At 40.7% G+C, this 19844-nt stretch overlaps 2 protein-coding genes across 18 annotated transcripts in view; one reads left to right on the top strand and one right to left on the bottom strand.

The window, feature by feature from the left end:
- The window catches only part of LOC108143816 (tight junction protein ZO-1), a 90549-nt gene extending 74824 nt beyond the window's left edge, over positions 1 to 15725 (top strand). For 6 of the 17 annotated variants that reach the window (XM_017268338.2, XM_017268340.2, XM_017268341.2 and 3 more), the window contains 11 exons: positions 1116 to 2678; positions 2742 to 3339; positions 6423 to 6656; positions 7158 to 7750; positions 7820 to 7968; positions 8218 to 8317; positions 9383 to 9623; positions 9690 to 9987; positions 10463 to 10595; positions 11939 to 14130; positions 14828 to 15725. In XM_017268338.2, coding sequence (XP_017123827.1) covers positions 1116 to 2678; positions 2742 to 3339; positions 6423 to 6656; positions 7158 to 7750; positions 7820 to 7968; positions 8218 to 8317; positions 9383 to 9623; positions 9690 to 9987; positions 10463 to 10595; positions 11939 to 14130; positions 14828 to 15051 — 6325 coding nt within the window. In that variant the 3' untranslated portion in view covers positions 15052 to 15725. Of the gene's footprint in view, positions 1 to 1115; positions 2679 to 2741; positions 3340 to 4224; positions 6657 to 7157; positions 7751 to 7819; positions 7969 to 8217; positions 8318 to 8550; positions 9157 to 9382; positions 9624 to 9689; positions 9988 to 10462; positions 10600 to 11938; positions 14131 to 14827 lie in introns of those variants that run through there. The other 11 variants (XM_017268347.1, XM_017268353.2, XM_017268352.2 and 8 more) reach the window with 6 other exon arrangements.
- A 160-nt stretch (positions 15726 to 15885) lies between these two features.
- Positions 15886 to 19832, bottom strand: LOC121467532. Its single transcript, XM_041708997.1, has 3 exons — positions 17960 to 19832; positions 16147 to 17902; positions 15886 to 15904 (listed from the first exon to the last, which is right to left on the bottom strand). The coding sequence occupies exons 1-3, from the start codon at positions 19458 to 19460 to the stop codon at positions 15886 to 15888; spliced, it is 3276 nt and encodes a 1091-aa protein (XP_041564931.1). The 5' UTR covers positions 19461 to 19832.
- Between the last annotated feature and the right edge of the window lie 12 nt (positions 19833 to 19844).

The following is a 19844-nucleotide window of genomic DNA, read 5'->3' as shown; positions in this document are numbered from 1 at the left end:
CAACTTAATTATGGATATGTTTCGCCTTAGACATGCAACATAATTTCAATCATTAACCACTTTGTCTGCCGCGACGAGAGCAACAGCACACACTTATTGTATCTGTATCTAAAGTATAACATTCTTGTCGTTAATTCGTCATGTGCTATTTACTATTAACTATTACATTTTTACTTTTCATTCCTCCACTTCTGTGTTCCGTTCCAAGAACGGACCGTAATTGTTCAGGTCTGGACAAACAAACAAAGTACCGCCAGAGATATTCCACAGAAAACCACGGAAGCCGCTTAGCAGAGGTCTTGGCTCTCGATTCTCGACACTCGACTCTTGGCCATATTACTTGTAGTCTAGTCATGCAGAAGAACTCAGACAATTGCCTGTTTATTAGCGTATGTCTTCAATCCAAGTCTAACCTGATTTCACTTCGCGTTGCTGTGGGATTGAGACTGAGAAGTCTGATCTCTACCTGCCCGATCGCATTGCACTCAATGATCCGAAACAAATTGTATTTGCAGCTGGAGGTGTTTTCCATTTCATGTGTGCTACTGTATTAATTCTTTTTTGATACCCTGTTCTTTAAAATGACATTGAGTAACGCTGTGATATTGACCAACTTGATTAAACAATATCTTGATTATAATTTTGCGGCTGCAAGTTGATAACCTTATTTACTTAATTTTCTATTATTTTATGTAGGTCAATATGATTGCGTCGTTAATTATGCCGTAGCTGATATGATAGTTATTTTTTATAATGGATGGATGCTATATTATTAGAGGTCACAAAACCAAAGTAGTATATAGTTTTTTTCTTTAAACTATTTTCTACTTATAAGTATTAATCAAATAAAAATCTCTCTGGGTATCTCTTAATTCGAGCAGTCCCAAAAATATTCTCCTTTATCATGGCTGCAGGTCTAATGACTTTGTTGAAATGGACAAGGTCGTTTCTAATGACCTGCATATAAAAAGAAACCTGTACTTTTCTAGTTTGGTCACGATTCGGTCATTAAGGCAGGGTTTACGAGCTACCCGACAATTACTAGACCAAGCCAAGTGATCCATTTTAAACTCGAGTGCGCCTGGAACTAAACCCATAATTTTCCCTATTTGCAGAGTCAACGATCGCATAATATCGGTGAATGGCGTTTCCCTGGAGAACGTGGAGTATGCGACGGCGGTGCAGGTGCTCAGGGATAGTGGCAACACGGTCCAACTGGTGGTCAAACGACGCGTGCCCCTGAATCCCATTAATCCCGGTGGTGCAGTGCAGCATCAGCATTCGCACAGCCTGAGTTCAGTGGGTCTGGTGGCCAATGGAAGTGGCGTAGTGGCCCCAACGCCCATGACGAATCTGAGCCAACCCAACTCCCTGAACTCGTCCCTGGTGCAGAATGCCAGCGGTGGCCAGCCCATCAAGGTGACCCTAACGAAGGGCGGAAAGAAGGACGACTATGGAGTGGTTCTCGGCTGTCGACTGTTCGTCAAGGAGATCTCCTCCAAGGCGCGCGAGCAACTAAATGCCAATGGCTATAGTCTACAAGAGGGTGACATCATCACACGCATTCACAACACCAATTGTGGGGACACTATGAGTCTTAAGGAGGCGAAAAAGATCATCGACGGCTGCAAGGAGCGACTGAATCTAGTGGTTCTGCGTGATATTACCAACCAGGCGGCTGTTAGCCAACTGAATCTGAACAATTCGACCAGCCATCAGGCGGCCGCGAATATATACGGCAGTCATCAGCCTCAGGTATCCGGTTGCAGTGGCAGTAACAACAATCTCGAGGATCCCTATTTGCCGGGTGGAGCCAGTTACTCCTCGCAGAATCTGTACGTGCAACCGCCCACTCGCACCTCCAATGGTCCGAACATGAATGGCAATGGACTGAACGAGGAGAAGAGTAATCTCACACCACGCGGACGCTCGCGAGGACCCATAATGGATGGGGTGTCGCTGCAACAGCTGGACAGACCTGTGACCCCGACCAGGGGCAGGAGTGGAGCCACCGATGAGCCACCGCGTCCACCGCCTCCAAGGGGATCGAGTGGCGGCGCCGCCCAAGAGGATTTCTACAGTTCGCGAAGACAACTCTACGAAGAACGGCAGAGCGCCGAACCGAGATTCATTTCCTTCCAGAAGGAGGGAAGTGTGGGCATCCGCTTGACCGGCGGCAACGAAGCCGGCATCTTTGTGACTGCCGTACAACCAGGATCTCCGGCCTCACTGCAGGGCCTTATGCCCGGCGATAAGATTCTCAAAGTCAACGACATGGACATGAACGGAGTGACCCGCGAGGAGGCTGTGCTCTTCCTGCTCAGCCTGCAGGATCGCATCGATCTGATTGTGCAGTACTGCAAGGAGGAGTACGACGAGGTGGTGACCAACCAGCGTGGCGACTCCTTCCACATCAAGACCCACTTCCACTGCGACAATCCCTCCAAAGGCGAGATGGCCTTCAAGGCGGGCGATGTCTTCCGGGTGATCGATACGCTGCACAATGGTGTTGTGGGATCCTGGCAGGTGCTCAAGATCGGTCGGGGTCATCAGGAGATGCAGCGCGGCGTAATACCGAACAAGTCGAGGGCCGAGGAACTGGCCACTGCTCAGTTCAATGCCACCAAGAAGGAGATGAATGCCAACGAATCGAGGGGTAACTTCTTCCGGCGACGACGGTGAGTTTAAATAGTCTTTTACCCATATAAACCTTAAATAAACTATTGTTTTCCAACCCACAGTTCCACGCACCGTCGCTCCAAGAGTTTGTCCCGCGAAAACTGGGACGATGTGGTCTTCTCCGATAGCATTTCCAAATTCCCCGCCTACGAGCGTGTGGTACTGCGCCATCCCGGTTTTGTGCGACCCGTAGTGCTCTTCGGACCCGTTTCCGACCTGGCTCGCGAACGATTGGCCAAGGATTTTCCCGACAAGTTCTCGACTCCTCTGCAGGATGACGACAAGTCGGCTGGGACTAGTGGAAAGTGCCGCATTGTGAGACTCTCGAATATACGCGATGTGATGGATCGTGGAAAGCACGCCCTGCTGGACATCACACCGAATGCGGTGGATCGCCTCAACTATGCCCAGTTTTATCCGGTGGTGATCTTCCTGAAGACGGACAGCAAGCATGTGATCAAGCAGCTCCGTCACGGACTTCCGAAGGCGGCCCACAAGAGCTCCAAGAAGCTGCTGGAGCAGTGCCAGAAACTGGAGCGCGTCTGGTCCCATATATTTAGCACCCAGATCGCGTTGAGCGACGAGGAGTCCTGGTACCGAAAGTTGCGCGATTCGATCGATCTGCAGCAGAGCGGCGCAGTCTGGATGTCCGAGTCCAAGGTGAGTCTTCTTTCTAGTCCGGGTTCAATTCAATTCCATCCATAGTTGTTGTCTGCGTGTTGTCCAATGTAGTTAGTCCATAGGTCTGATTAAAACCCAAAGCATCTTGTGGATGTCGTGACTCCATTTGATAACTGCGTAATCTCTAACTTAACGATGTCCTAACTGTCCAAATAGGTGATGGGAAGTTAGAGTTTTCATAACAAAATAAAATATATTAATACCTTATAGGAAGGATTAATATATAAAAAATATAAATAAATATATAAAAAAAATATATTAAAAAAAATAAATAATATAATACTCAAAGTCAATTTAAATATTAGTCAGTCAACAAAAAATAGTCCACAATTCTTTTATATATTCACCAAAATGAATACAATGTTAAACTTTAAATACTTAAATTACTCTTAGAATGCTTTTTTAGAATAAATACAAAACCAGTTTTGTTTTCATTTGCCCTTACGACCAAACTAAATATTATTAGCACGACTACAGGTCAATTAGTATATCAACACTAATAACTACAAATATATACATTCAAAATTTAGACAACCTAGAAAAACGGAATGATTTGTTTGTAACTTATACTACATAAAAGTTTGTTAAGTACAGTTTTAATTAAATCAGTGATATCCCAGCCTAGTAAATCTCCTAACTTTAGTAATACTTATTTATCATACTGATCCTTTAACTAATTTTAAATCCCCTATAACTATAACTCTATAATTTCTACAAATGGTTATGGTAAATATTCTAATTTTTACTTTCGAAACTTTTTCTTATTTGTTTATTTTTTAAATACAAAAAACACACACACACACACATACAAACATGCCCATGATTGTTGTCAACAAATCGTAAAAAAATAAACAATATTAACAGTTCCCCGATTCCCCCACCGAAATGTTATTCCCCCCCTACATTGCCCAGCCATGCAAATTCGCCTGCTGCCGCCCCATTTCATCGACCTCAGTGCCACGCTACTCGCAGAATCTGAATCTAAATCTTAATCTAAATCAGAATCAGAATCAGAATCCCAATAAATCCTATACAATGATCCAAAGTCACACCCCTCCGCCGCCACGCCCACCGCCCGTGGGTTACGCCCACAGCCAGAGTTTGGCGGAGAAGCCGCGAGATCAGCTGTCCTACAATATGGTGCCCATCATAAAGCCCGCTTCGTCGATGCCCAGTGGCCTGGCACCGCCCGTAGATCCCGCTCCCACAATGCCACTGGATGATCATGTCCTCACAGACTCCCAGTACCACAGTTCACAGCCGAATCTAATGAGTCAGAGCTATTTGACCTCGAATTCGAATGGTGGCAGTACGAATCACTCGAACAGCTCAAGGGGCTTTCAGCCCGGACCACCAGCTGCAGTCAGCCGCTATGGATGGCGAACCAATGCCCCTGTGGAGCGTAGGACCACGCCCTACTACTACCACGAGTTGCTGCTGCAGAAGAATCTCTTCGATTCCAGTCTGAACCTGTTGCCAACTCAGCAACAGGATTTGGCCAAGAGCAAGAATAGCAATCTGGAGCAGCAGCAACTGCAGCATCTAACAGATGCAAATGCAAATGCAGTCAAAAGGGCACCGATGGCCAAGCCACAGCAGCGATTGATGGGCAATGGTCAGATGGGCAGAACCAGTTACTCCTCCTCGGGATCACTTAGCAATCTTCTGGGCAATATCAATGGCAATGGATTGAGCCATAATAGTAATAATTGTAATGATCATGACAGCAGCGATGGCACTTTGGCGGATGAGGGTAGCTTTACACTGGCCTTCAATAATCTCAGCAATCAAATTGCCAGTTTAAATAACTCAAGTAGCTTGAACAACAATAATTGTAGTACTAGCAGCAGCAGCAACCACAACAACAGCAACAGCAACAACAATAATAATATTAATAACCATAATGGCCATGTTCATAATGCTGATTCCAACAACAATGTTGGCCAAAGTAACGAATGCATTGCATGAGAATCGGTGTTAATTTAGTTGAAAAGAGGTCCAGAGAATGAGATCTGATCTTATTGGATTACTGAAAATCATTCCCCTTGGGGCACAAGACTTTTCAACTGAATATCGTTATCCAACCCTTTCTGTTCTGTGTAATTATCGCATGTAGTTGTTTGTACTAAATTATTCATAAGCCCCCAAAACTCCTCATGTAGCATGATCAAGAGCAATAATATTGTGTGTAGACCGCTATTCGTTTAACATGTACATATAAATGTGTGTAATTGTGAAGCTAAAAGCATGTAGAGAGATCATGAATATCATATGACCCGAACCAAAAGTAAGAAATTGTCATTCTCTGGAGGGGAATATTAAATATTTATTTCTCAAGAGTTTTAAACTCTGCATTTCTTCAAACATTTCCACTTTCTCAACCCCCCCATAAGAATGACAATTTCCCAAATCCTATCCAACTCACTATCAATATATCAAGCAGAAATTCTGAAAAATATTTGACATACATATTTAGGCTTAAGTATATACGCAAAAATCACCATACAAATTTTTGCCAATATTTTTATAAAGTTGCTAACTAAATGTTTTTCGTTTCATTTGTTTCTTTTATTTACATACCAAAAACAAAAACCAAATATACATCATCATGGTCATTTCCCGCTTAATCACCCGTAAAACCCGATGCATATATTAAAACGATATCAAACACCACCAAATTAATCAAATTGTCCTCGTCCAAAACTAAAAACCAAAATCAAACTACAAAATATATATTCAAAATACCAAATATCTTGTGTTCGTCCACACATTACGTATCCAAATGCTTCGCAATCGAACGTCGTTCAATCAATCGAATCGAATCAATCAATCAATCATGTTTTTTAATGTTTCATAAACGTTTCTTGTTGCTGTTCTTGCGTTTTATTTTATTATCAAAAACAAAACAAATGTTGGTTGCTCTCAACGCGCTAAATTGTTTGACACTCGAAAATCAACGAAACTACCGCTAAAATTCAATTAACTCTTGCCCAACAAATTGCGCCTAACCATGAACCGAATCCGAATCCGCCAAATACCAAATACCAAACACCAAACCCCAGCCCGTAGAATCCCTTTCCGACGATTTCCTATTCCCCATGACCACCTCCCGACTCTCGTATGCATCAAGTCCCGAATCCGATTTGGAACTGAGTCCGGGCCCATCCGCATCATTGTCGCTTGGCAATTTGCCGCAGTTGGTTAAAGCCAGCTCAGATCCATCGATTGCCACTAATCAGGATAACTTGGATAGGGATAGAGACATAATTGGTGAAGGACTACCACCTCCATATACGGTAAGAGGTCGAAAAACCAATCAAACCAAACAAACTTAAACTAAGAAACCAACTTAGCATGCGCTTCCACTAAAACAAATAAAAAACATATCAAAACTAAAGAGGTTTTCAAGCGCCCTAATTAAATTCATTAAAATAACCATGGTCAACCAAATTTAGATATTGCAGTAATTATTGGAGATTTGAAAAGGGTTTTTTGAAGTCTAAAAAAGTTAGGCTCAAAAACAAACGATAAGGCATTTTGGAATTATGTCAATTTTATAATATTAGTAATACTTGAAATGTTTGCCTTCTTTTTCAAAATAAAGTACTTGATAAAATACCATCAGTTTAATAAATATTTTAAATAATACGCACTAATAAAAAGGGATTACAAACCTTTTAAAACCCAATTTTCCAATGATAGCTCCTAGATAAAATCTTCATTTTGTTGACCAGCTTAACCAGTGTGCTAATCTATTTCGCCACCCACTCACGGCCCCTTGCAATGCACCTGTGCAGGTACCCTACGACCATGGTGTCCCCGCGAATCCCAATCGCCGCCAGACCATGGACTCCAGCAAGTACAGCATCTACGGCACCAATGTGCCACCGCAGGCTCAGCAATCCGGCGGCGGAGGAGATCCGGCGGCAGTCAGGCCGCAGTCCCTGTACGGTATTAATGCCCCCGATCTGCCGCCCCGAATCGATCGCCAGTCCAAGCCGGGCGATATGCCGCTGAACACCTCTGGATCGTCATCTCGAAACGGAACCCTGGGACGAAGCGCCCAGGAGCGGCTATTTGGCAAGGCCGTGGTGCAGGACGATGTCCAGGCGGAGTACATCACCCGGAATGCTCTGGTCGGTTCTGTAGCAACTGAATCCCTGGATCGCCAGCAGCAACAGCAGCAGCAGCAGCAAACTCATGCCTCCTTGGAGCGGCAGGCTCGTTTGAATGCCCAACTGAAAGCCAATGGACCGGGAGGAGGAGGTGCATCCACCTACGACAGTGTATCCAGCTACGATTCGTACAACAATACACAAATGGCCATGCAGAACCTGGGCCGACTGGGTCCCAATGCGCCCGACGATCTCAAATCAGTGCCAAATGCAAGGTGAGTTTGTTCAAAACATTTTAATGTTAAAATATTTTATTTTTATATATATTTTCTAAATTATTTCAGTGGTCGCCCCTTGCCGCCCGTGGGTCAGCAGCATGACTACGGCCGTACACCGCACGATCATCGCAGTTTCGGCGGACCCAACGACCTAAATCGACAGAGCAGTCCAGGCAGGCCGCACTATCATGAAATGAATGCGTCCCGTAATATTGGTAAGTAATATTTTAAATCCTATAAATAATACCTACATTTTAAATTAAGGGAAATCAAAATATAATACTTTATATTAAGAAATATAAAAATATGTTCTTTATTGAAAAGGTATCTGATTTATTTCATTTTTTTAAGTTTCCAAGTTTGTCATGCTACAAATTATTAAAGCAAATATATATAAAAAAAATCCTAGTTTAATATTTAAAAATTATTTTTTTAATTAATCACTTATGAAAATATATTTTTAGATCCACGCAATGGCACACCACAACGTCCTTCCAATCTGGGTCTGGAAAACAGCCCGCGTAAGCCTTTGGTGGAGACCAAAACGGATTACGGAAAATACAGGTATGACCCCAAAAAACCATATCCATTGTTTAGGCTAACCACCACAAATTGTACATATCGCGTTGCTGAGTCAAAAATAAACAAAATGAAACTATTTACTTTCTCTTTCTCCTGCGCCGTCGTTCTTTTTTCAACTCACTCGCATGCATTTGTCGACTGTGTCGTAAATATTCTTTTGTATCTTTTCTAAATATATAAAAATTGAAAATATGTATGTGTCCCTGGTCCATTAGACGCTATCATCTCCATGCGCCCCATTTGCAGCACTTGCATTTGATGCACTCGCTCTCACCTGCGCCCTCGTCCTCGTCCTTGCCCCTGCAACTGCAATTGCCCCTACCCATGTCCTGCGGCCTTCAGCTGACCCAGCAGCAGCTCCTGCGCCTCTCCACTGGAGGTTTCGATCGTCGACCGATCCCTGCACCCCGTCTGCATGCCCTGATGGCACCACTGCCACCGCCAGCACTGCTGTCCAGTGCCTCAGCCTATGATACGCTCGTCTAAGCAACGAAAACGAAAAACGAACTTACTTTATAGATTAAACACTAATTTTTTAATGCGAAAATGCACTAGACAAATCCTTGATTTATATACCAAAAAAAAATTACGTTTAATTATCGTTCTTTGGAACTATAAAACAACATTCCATTTGATTTAAAAATCAATTTAATCGAATTGTCTTGTATGAGTTAAATTTTGTTGTGGTTTCAGACCTTTGGCATCTCCTTACCCGTTAAAGTTTTTCATAATTTGTTTTGATTTCCAATCCAACCATGTAAATAGGAAACTTTTTTGAGAATCCCAAAACCAAAGTGCAATAAACGATATTCACACCTGAACGACCCAGTTTTTTGTATGCCGTCTAAGCCCAATAAATATTTATCATATTATTATCACACATGTCCTTATATTTACATACAATTTTTTCTCTTTCTTGCTTATGTTTTGTGCTCGCCATCATCAACTGTTTGTCCCAAAAAAACACACATACTCTTACGCCCAAAACCACCCATAATGCAAATATATCACTCGACCCCAAAAAATCCACAACCACATGAAAAACAGTCGCAACAACTCCGTAACCCAAGCGGATTACACCAAGCTGCCGAAGACGGCGCCACATGGAGTGGTTCCACCGCCGAATGTGAGCAATGGCCAAAACCAGATGAATGGCAGCGGGACGCCCAGCAGCAATGGCAGTGGACCGTTTAAGCCAGTGCCGCCACCAAAACCCAAAAACTATAGGCCACCGATACAAAGTGGTGGCAGCAGTGGTAGTGGTGGCACCACTCCTTGGGAGAATGGGGTAAGTTATAGCTATGGATGATGGATTTCCCCTACTTAAAAGCTAATTTGTGAAACCCCCTTGCAGGACTCTGGTTCGCCACGTTCCCCCAATGGCTTCTACTATCCGCCAACGCCTTCGCATCATCATTATGGTCAGCAGACTACCCCTGGTTCACCCAGCAATGGACACATGCAACCACCGCCGCCGCAGCAGCAGCAGCAGCAACCCACCTACGGAGGCAGTAATGGCAACTATGGACAGGCACCACCTCCCCAACCCTATCCCCCAGCAAATGGCTACAATGGCAATAGTCACCATTACAATGGAGGCAGCGGCACAGGACCCTATATTGCACCACATCGCGGCATGCCACCGCCAATTGGTAGGATATCTGTAAAATATTTAGAAGGAATTATGGGACGGCTTTCAAAATCACTTGCTTAAATATCTAAAAAGTATTTTTAATTCCTCTTGTTATTCAATAAGAAATGCATTTTAAAATATTAATTTTGCTAAAAATTTCTATAAAGTGTGCAGGCAAACCCTTTATTTCTATGTTTGTTCAAATAGGACAAAATAAACAATTATTAAAGAATGATAAGAAAGTTTTATTTCACTCAATTAAGTCCCTTAATCAATCAATCTTTGTTGAAAATCTAGGAATAGCAATAAAAGAAAAGTAAAGGGTTTCTAAATTATCATGTTCTAGTCATATCATGTGACTGACTTGATTTTTTAAACTTAGTTCCAACCTCTTGAATATTAAATATATAAATATTTTAGAACAATTCCAAAGTAATTATAATTAGTATAATAATTTAAACATTTCTTTAATAAAAAACTAATGTTATTCATAGGAAACCTTCCGCCCCACACGCCCGAACGTCATGCTTTGGATTTGGCTGGGAGTCGGGAGCAGCGTGGTTCGGCCTTCGAGCTTTATCGTAAACCGCAAATCGGCGCAGCAGCTGGGCACCATCACAACATGAGGTAAGTTAATGTCAGATACCCGTAGTCCTCAATTTAGTCACCCCTCTGATAGATCCATTGTCCCTCCTAAAGGATATATTCCTTAAAAAAGAAAAACAAACAAAAAATAAGAAAACACATACACGAAAAACAATTCTTTGATTCCCCCCTCAACTTTCAACATTTGTGTTAACGAAAAATGTTTTATATTCTTGTTAAATGCCATTTTTGTACTTCACAATACTCGTTCAAACATTCAGTCAATCAGTCAGCCAAACAATCAGTCAATCAATCAATCAATCATTATGCCAATCTATTCATACTTTCATACGGTTGCTGGTCATTACAAATTATTCGATGCAAAAATTTCACGAAAAAACGCACAACAACGAAAAACAAATCGCATATATTCCATAAATTTAATAATTATTGTATTTTGCAATAACCAAAATTATTAACCAAACCATAAATTAAAGTTTAACAAAATTTTGAAAAATAAAACCAAAAACGTTGTAAAAAGTTGAGCGCTTCTCGCACATAAAATATGAAAACGAAAATAAAACATTTTTCGGGTTAACTTATACTTGCCATTTTACTATGCAGTACAGATTCGTATCCACATTTCTCTACTCTTAAACTCAATCTCGTACTGTTAATTATACATTTTATGATCATGCTTTTAGCTGATTTTTCGGGTATTTAAAAGTTAATCTTGAATCTAACTATGGTTTTGGGTAAACTCAACTTTTTTAATAAAATAATAACTAACAACAATGGTAACTGGTATTAATTTTTCTCTACAGTTTTGGTTAATTTGCAAAGTATTTAATATTTTTATATGGATATATTTTATATGTGCGCTTCTTGTGTGTCTTTAGCGAAAGTTTTGCAGGAATAGAATGCGTCTGAGTCAGGGTTTTTGAATTTGGAAATCTTTTACATTTAAATAATGATATGCGAAAGATTCTGTTGAAGACAATATTTACCGAGTGAACAATTTTGGTGTCACAGGGTTTGCTCTTTCACATCCCTTTTAAAAAGCTAAAGAAAAAAGTCTTTCCAATTCTATTCAGCAATTAATTTGAAAACAAAATCAAACCAACTCATTTGAAAAGCTAAAGAATAAAATACTATGTGGCAAAGTCCTACCAATTAAATAAAAAAAAAATTAAACCAACTTACAAAAATCTTTAAGTTTCTGTGACACTTTGTATAAGATCATATTCGGTTTCGATTTTTTAATACTTTACACAAAATATCCCTTGAGTTGATTTCCCGAAAATTACAGCAATCGAAACCTTTAAAAAAAAACCCTTGCTAATCACACACAACAATTCCGAATTCCGAATGTAATGAATCTTTAGCGAGATGGAGCCGTACGACGAGCGTTACGATGATTACTATGCCATGCCACCGCCTTCCGCGCATCCTGCCCACGGGCACCATCCCATGCAGCGATCCCGCTCAGCTCCACGTTATCCCCACGAGCGACCGCCTCCCGCCCAAGATCCCAATTATTATGGCCACTATGGAACCTCTAGGGGACATAGCCAGCCACGTCAGCAATATCCTTCTCAGCATCCCCAGCAGCAGCAGCAGTATTACGATGATCATGGCATGGAGATGGTTCCACCGCCACTGCCACCTCATAAGAAAAAGAAATCAGTGTTGAAGAGTCCACTGGTGGCCTTAAAGAACGCCCTGCTCAAGAGTACTAGGCCACTGAGAAGGATGAATAGCATGGTGGAGCCGGAAAGGAAACCCAAGGGCTTGCGACGCCAGCAATCGATGTTGGAGAGGGGTGTGCAAAGACCCTACTATCCGGATGAGTATCCCACCTACCCGGCTGGCTTTGAGGAGCGTTCCCATGGTGGCCAAGGCATGATGCAGCCCCATCCGCAGGATGTCTACTACCAAAGAGGTGGTCACTATGCCCCACAGCAGCAGGAGATGATGAACAGTACCTACCAGAATCTGGAGGGTGAGGACATCTATGGCAATATAGGCAACACAGTGCCACGAATGCCGCATCCCCAGGACAATGGTTACGGCTATGACCAATACGATCTCTATGCCAACCGAGCCTGCATTGATCTCGAAAGAAGGCAAGCGGAGGCAGCTGCAGCTTCTGGTGGCAGAAATGGAAGGAGAATAGTGCGACGTCACAGCACCACCACAGCAGATCGTGGAGGAAATCCAGGAAATCCTGGAAATCCGCCCAGAAGACCCATAATAAGTCCCGGCTACGAACAAGATCCCCAGGAGATCTATCAGACGCGCAACGGAGCCTACATGCTGCCCGATCAGCGAAGGGCGCCCAGTTCCGAGGTGATGACCCGCAGACGATTCTATCCGGGAGCGGCCAATGAGCAAACCGAGGAGGAACCCCTCTACCAATCGCGTCGTGAAATGCAGCGAGAAATGCAACGGAATCATCTGTACCAATCGAAACGCGAAATGCAGGAGAGGATTAGCCAGGGCAAGCGCGATATGGAGCGGGAGTTCAGTCCCCAGAGCAGCAGCAGCCAGTCGGAGACCTCGAATCCCGAGGCCATCTACCAGAGTCGGCGGGAGGCCAAAGCTCAGCTCAGGGATCAGATCTATCAGACGCGGCGCGAAGCCCTGGACAGCATGGCGGAACCGATTTATGTGTCCAAAAGGGACATGGGCAGACCGGCGCCCATCTACGAAACCAGAGAGGAGAGTATCCTCCAGTCCAGGGAAAATGAAACCGATGAGAAGAAGGAAAAAGAGGGCAAAACAGAGCAGATTCAGGTGGAGATCAATGCTCAGCCGGAGGAGCAAGTGGAGGACTCGACTTTAAGTCGTTCGGATCTGCAAAAATCCTCGGATACGGTGATAGAAAATCCCGCCAGGGCTCCTTTGGTTCAGGATGAGGTGGATGATGATGAGGAGGTTATACAGGATCCGGATCAGGATCAGGAGGATGATGCTGATCCTTCGAGCTCTGCGGAACAAACAGAGCATCCCACTGCCATTGAAAACAATCAGCATAATGAGGGAATGCTGGCCAGTGAAACACAAAATGTATCGGATGATGTATTCGAGGCAGCAGATCAGGTCTCCCCCTTGGCACCGCCACCAGCTCTGGTGCCCCTAACACCGCGATCCGGCAGAGCGCCCTTCCACATCTCGAATATCCTGAAGCGAACAGCTCCGCCACCAAGTTCCCCAATCGGCGATAGTTGCACCTCCATCGAAACCCAGTACACATCGCAGGCCAGCTTGCCAGTGGGTCCTCCCAATGCCACCAGTACTCCGTTCAGCAGCAGCATGTCACTGCCCATCGCCGGACCCGTGAATAATGCTCCTGCTCCCGTCAATGGACCCTTCCCCACACTGCCGCGTGAACCAAGCACTTCCCGGGGATTCTTCGACTCCAATGGTGGCACTTTGGCGGACAAACTGTGGCACGTCTCGCTGCAAATTCCACCCGGAGCAATTCCGCCGGGCGTGCGACAGGAGATCTACTTCACCGTCAGCGATCCGCGAATGGGACAAGCCGTCGGAGGTCCTCCGCTGGACATGGAAAATGGTTGGTCCCCCTCTAAACACAAAACACACACTCTACTCCGTATTGTATCCAATCCATCCACCAAAAAAAAAAAAAAAAAAAACCGCTACTACCACCAACCACTTGCCAAAAACACGTGTCTACTGTCTTTGATTTTGATTTTTATTACAGCATTTATTTCGTTTTTTTCTTTATTTAGTTGTTTTATGTTACGTGTTTAAGCTTTTCTAAATGGTGGCTGGTGATTAGTTGTATTTAATACTTATTTGCAGCCTTTGATGTTGAAAATACTAACCTGTAGATATGGCTTCTTGCATGTAACTTCATTTACATTTATTAAAACCTTCATTTATACTTTTTGTACCCTTTTTTCAGCATGTTATATTATCTAGAGACCCATTAAATATATAGCAACTACCTCCGATTTTGTATTGGATTTTAAAGCAATTATTATTATTTATAAATTATCCTAAATACTAATTTTTATTACAACTTTCATAAACTTTGAAAAACTATCTCAACCGAAACTTATTGAAACTTTCCCGAATGCAATTGTTTATGTTTCCAAGCCAACAAAGTCTATGTCTGTGCCCACTTACACTTCCTTTAATCCTACACGAATTTTCACACTCTATTACACACAACTCTAATTGCATTTGATAAACCCCAAGAAATTAACCAGATCGCCTACTAATAATCAAATTATTTGCCATCGCAGGTGAGACAATGCTGTCACCGCTGGTCATGTGTGGGCCGCAGGGCCTTGAGTTCCTGGTGCCGGTTACACTTAATATTCCCCACTGTGCCGGACGAACTGCATCACTGGGATTGGCCCTCAAAGCGACCGATAGCGAGAAGAACCTGCACACCGAGTGGGACAACATCGATCTGCCCAGCAATGCCGCCGCACACACCGTGTCCGTCAAGGTGGATCACTTCTAATCATTAAGATTCGCAGCACTACCATTCATCCGTAAACTCGAACGATAAACGCACTTGTAAATAGATCCATAATACCATTAATACATATATGATATATATTCTTAAGGCCGCAATTCCAGGGCAAGCAAAATGAGCTCAGCAAAGTGGTAGAGATAGGCATTGCTTATAATATAATTAATTTAATTCAATATTGTCTGTTAATTGTGCCTTTGAGTGATCGTTTGGCTCTGCCTTTCAACTATAATGTCGAGCTAGAAATAAATCAATCGAATGCAAAAGGATATTTGTATAAAGCGACTAGAATATAATTTCATAAAAATAATTATTATTGTGTATATTTTAAAGCACCCAATTACTATGTATTTTATATATTTACATAATTTTATGCATTTTAAATGATATTTACTTGACATTTTATAAGATATTCGCATATTGTTTCGACCCATGATCCATTTCGATTGCATTCAAATTGTTAATTGCGTGCAAATATTGCACGCCGAAGTTATATATATACCATAAACATTTATAAATCGTAGCGATATAATTAGGGCCTATACACGCGCTTGTATAACCGGAAAGAAAATCATAATATACAACTATTTATACGCATTTTTGTATTAAAGATTATACACACGTGGAAAGTTTGGGAATAAATAAAAGAGCAACAATAATAAGTGCTTTGTCGAAATTATTTCTTGGCCAAATGGTACTAAAAAAAGGCATTGTATGGGGAGTGCATTTATTGTTTCCAAAAAAGGTAAATATTTTACTTGCTTTTATATCCTCAAAACAAAAAATTATTGCTCCAAGAGGTCTGATATGATGTGATTCTCATTAATCTTTTCTCATGTATCTATTGCAATTTTTATAAAATTCAGTTTATTTATAATACATGTTAAAAAAGTTTCTTAAAATTATTTCTTAAAATAGTCTCTTAAATAGTTTCTTTGCTTTCCTTTAAATGTTTTCATTAAGTCTACTTCTTGCATTAAATTATTATTAATATTATGATCATTTTCAAATAAACCTAAATTTTGATATTTATGATAACGCTGAGGGTTTTCATTAATTAATTTGTCATAATTTTCTTTAAACGATGCAACCAATAAGTTGTTACGTATAAATATTATTTTTGCCGAGCGACATTTGACAGAAAGAAAATTATAATAATGTTCGTACATAAACCATTTCGACATTTCTAAGACGCTAAATCCAATATATATTGGCCTGTCATAAATAACATTAGTCTTTGTTGACTCGATCGCAGCTAAATTATTGCTAAAAACCTCAACACCACGAAAATTATTATTAGCAACTCGTTGTCTAAATCCTGGAGAATTTTGTTTGGACTGATAATGGGTTACCAAGGCCACGTCACGACGTTTTTCAACATTTTCCAATGACTTACCAACGATAACCTCATTCATAAGTTTAAAAAACTGCCATTCAAACTTATTTTTAGCTAATTTTTTGTGTTCTATATTTAAGTCAATATATGGCTTTAACCAGCAGGATTGATTAAAAGTCATCACGCGGTGTATCTTCGTTAAGACCAGTCCGTTCTGTAGGCATAATTGAAGGTGCTTCAAATGAATAATATACTTTTTTTTATCCGTGCAGGAAGCTGTCAGTTTCCTATGTCTTCCACCTGGAATAATTTCGTATTCAGGGCAGAAAGGCATACCAATGTGCGTCCTATAAAGATGATTTGGATACTCGATGTCTACTTCTAAAATGTACCCTACATCTCCATCTGCAGTTTGTGTTTTAACATTAAGAGTTTCAATTTCGGAATATTTTAAAAACGTAAAATTAGAAAATGGAAGTGGCTGGCTCATTGCCCATTCACTTAAATTGTTGGCCTCAAAACTGGCCAAGTAATGTATAGGCTTCTTGGGATCAAAATTATCCATGTATTTATTATTCGCTTTTGCACTCTCTTGGTTGCATTGAACCAGTCCGCCACGCACTGCACTTTTTAGGAAATTATACATGTCGGGATCACTAATTAAATCTAAATTTACTTTGGTGACTTTCAGCATCGCATCCCATGACATTGAAGAAGCTGTAGGATAATTAACTGGGTCTAATTTATATATTTCTAGGCAAGTGCGCCTAAAGTGTTCAAAAACATCTGCCAAGAGAATGACATCCCTTTCAAAATATGATTTTAGGTAATCTCCAATTCTATTACAACCGAAAATATCCCATACCCGATCAGCATAATTAAAGAAGTAATGATTTTTAGGTAGTCGTGTTTCGTTAAGTTGATCAAAACTTTCTAAAAAGTTTTTACGTAACATCTTTTTCTGCGACATCACATCAAATTGTTCGCCTGGAAATTGCATTTTTAAATTTTTTAAGTCTCCCTTTTCCATATAGCTAACAAGCTCTTCTAAGTTATAATTTAAAAAATTGTTTGAGTCCATAAACTTGATTTGAAACCTATCATATACATTAACCTGATAATGTTGACTAAACATTGTGTACAACTCTTGGCGGCCAGGAATTGGTTTAACATACTTTCCCAATTCACTAAATAATAAATTTGTGTCAAATCTCGTTAAATTGTGAAAAACTACTGGGAAAAAGGGTTTAGTTAACTTATATTTTGGCTTGCAATCACTATGGACAGGGCCTATATACTCTCCAGTAAATTGATTAAAGCACTTATTCAAAGAGCAAGTGTCAATATCCTCCTCGCAGACACAACATTGGCCAAAGTCCTGTGTAAACTCATCATAGATATCCAGATTGTAATTTGGCGGTTTTGAAACCTTCCAGTATTGGTTGTAAAGAACGACTAATTTTTCTTTAAGTGTTTTGCAGAAATTCCTTATGCAATCAGAGCCTATTAAAATAGAACAACTTTAGTTATAACAGTTATTAATGGTTATTCAATATTTACCTTCATGAATCACCATTTCGTTTAAATTAGGGTTATATTGATGAACAATATAAAATGCGGCAGCCCAAGCCTCTGAGGACTTAGGCTCCAAGGAAGACTCTATATCCGCATAAATTACAACCGGCGGAGATATGCTATTTGAATGCGACTCAAAGCAGAGAGTGGTATTTGGCAAGGGGTATCGAACCGGTTCCTCTCCACAGTTATGTTTATTGGTTTTTCGGTTATAAAATTGAAGACAATTTTCACAAAAATCAGCGGCAGCCTTGGATTTCGAGTGCTGTGAAAAGCATAGTTTCCCCATGCTTGTAATGTACGCGTAATGCATTATTTGCTTGTCTTTATTATTTATTGCTAACAAGTTAATATGACGCGTTCGCTTTTCCTTCGTTCTAATTGTCGGTCCAACAACATTCTTTTCATCGACATCAACTTCGTAGACATTGATGCTGAAATCCGTGTTATTTTTTTCAAATCGTTTAATACCTTCTATGTTAATTGGAAACTTTATACCTGAGAAATCGAGTGATATCCCATTGTAATCAATTATGTCTTCGGAAATATCCAAAACTTTATAATGTGAAGGATTTCTTAATTTCTCTCTGTCATATTTTCGCTTTGCAGCGGTTTGGAAAGTTATTGTTTCATGTTTGACATAGCCCAAATATGCCAAAACACTCCACTTGAAACAGTAATTATCAATGTTTCTAACATTAATTAATGCGTTTCGACTCTTTATTTTGTCTGGGGCAGGAATGTACCCAGCTGCCTGAATATGTTCCAATTTTATGGCTGTGATCTCAAAGTATTGAAAACTTTTTTTCGAAAAATTGTGGTCGTGATGATGGAATTCAAGGCTTGCAGTTATAAGGTAATCCAACGCATCAGAAAATTCCTCGACGACAGAATCAATTTCGTATATAGACTTATATGGTGTTACGAACGGCTTCATCGTTTTCAAGGGTATGACTTCGTCGTATTCATCAATGTACACTCCAAATGCGCTCAACTGAAACTTGATGGATCTGTATTCGCTCAGGCAATAATATAAAATTTTAAGAATATTATCGTTGCACTGATTGCTTAATTGATGTATGTCAGGCTTACTATCATTGGGATAAACTCGATATGATTTTATAGGAAAATGGGACTCTATTGAAATTGGAACGATTTTCTCATTTTGTTTTATATTTATAGCTGCTGCATATCTGTGTCTTTCTGTTGCAATATGGTCTATTTCCATTTTCACAAGATAAAATGCGCCGCATTCGAAACACTTTTTCTGCCAAATACCAGGATTGCAAGATTTCTTACGTTTTTTCTCTCTGACATGTTGTTGATTGTCACGCGATTTGAGTGGTCGTTTTCTCGGGTCAGTATCAGTTTTGTTCATAATAGCCTCAAATGCATTAAGATTTTTCACACAGTATTCGTAATGAGCTTCGAATTCCTTAAAGCTGAAGTTCTCGAGACAGATATCACAATTTATTACTGTTTCCATTTTGTAGATACTTAAGTAATTTACTATTTTAAATTTTTAAGGCACGGGAGTTTTGTTCAGCTTGAACACTCTCTCTTCGTATTACCACTGTGACAGTTTAAACAGGACTAATATTCATTTTTTAAACATCTCTATTCTTATATATGTTTAGGTACCTGATATACACTTCACTCTTTAGGAGATATACACAAAATGTTATGCGAGTCCTTTTTGATCCTTTCTTAGTCCCATATTGACCTGCCACACACAATTTCTGTAGGTAAAGATAAGACTCATAGATAAATTCCATTTGTTGTGTACAATTGCATTGAGTTTGATGATATTTATAAAGGATACGTTCAAAGATAAATTGATAAGAAGTAGCCAATAAAGTTCAACTCAGTA

Source organism: Drosophila elegans, unplaced genomic scaffold, assembly GCF_018152505.1.
Source record: "Drosophila elegans isolate 14027-0461.03 unplaced genomic scaffold, ASM1815250v1 contig_468, whole genome shotgun sequence".
Taxonomy (NCBI): Eukaryota; Metazoa; Arthropoda; class Insecta; order Diptera; family Drosophilidae; genus Drosophila; species Drosophila elegans.
This window is presented reverse-complemented; position numbering and strand designations above follow the sequence as displayed.

Bases quoted from the DNA above. Each gene is read 5' to 3' on its own strand.
- LOC121467532 (XM_041708997.1), bottom strand. From the start codon at position 19,460: ATGGAAACAGTAATAAATTGTGATATCTGTCTCGAGAACTTCAGCTTT. The intron at 17,903-17,959 runs GTAAATATTGAA...CTATTTTAATAG, and splicing joins CGAAATGGTGATTCATGAAG to GCTCTGATTGCATAAGGAAT.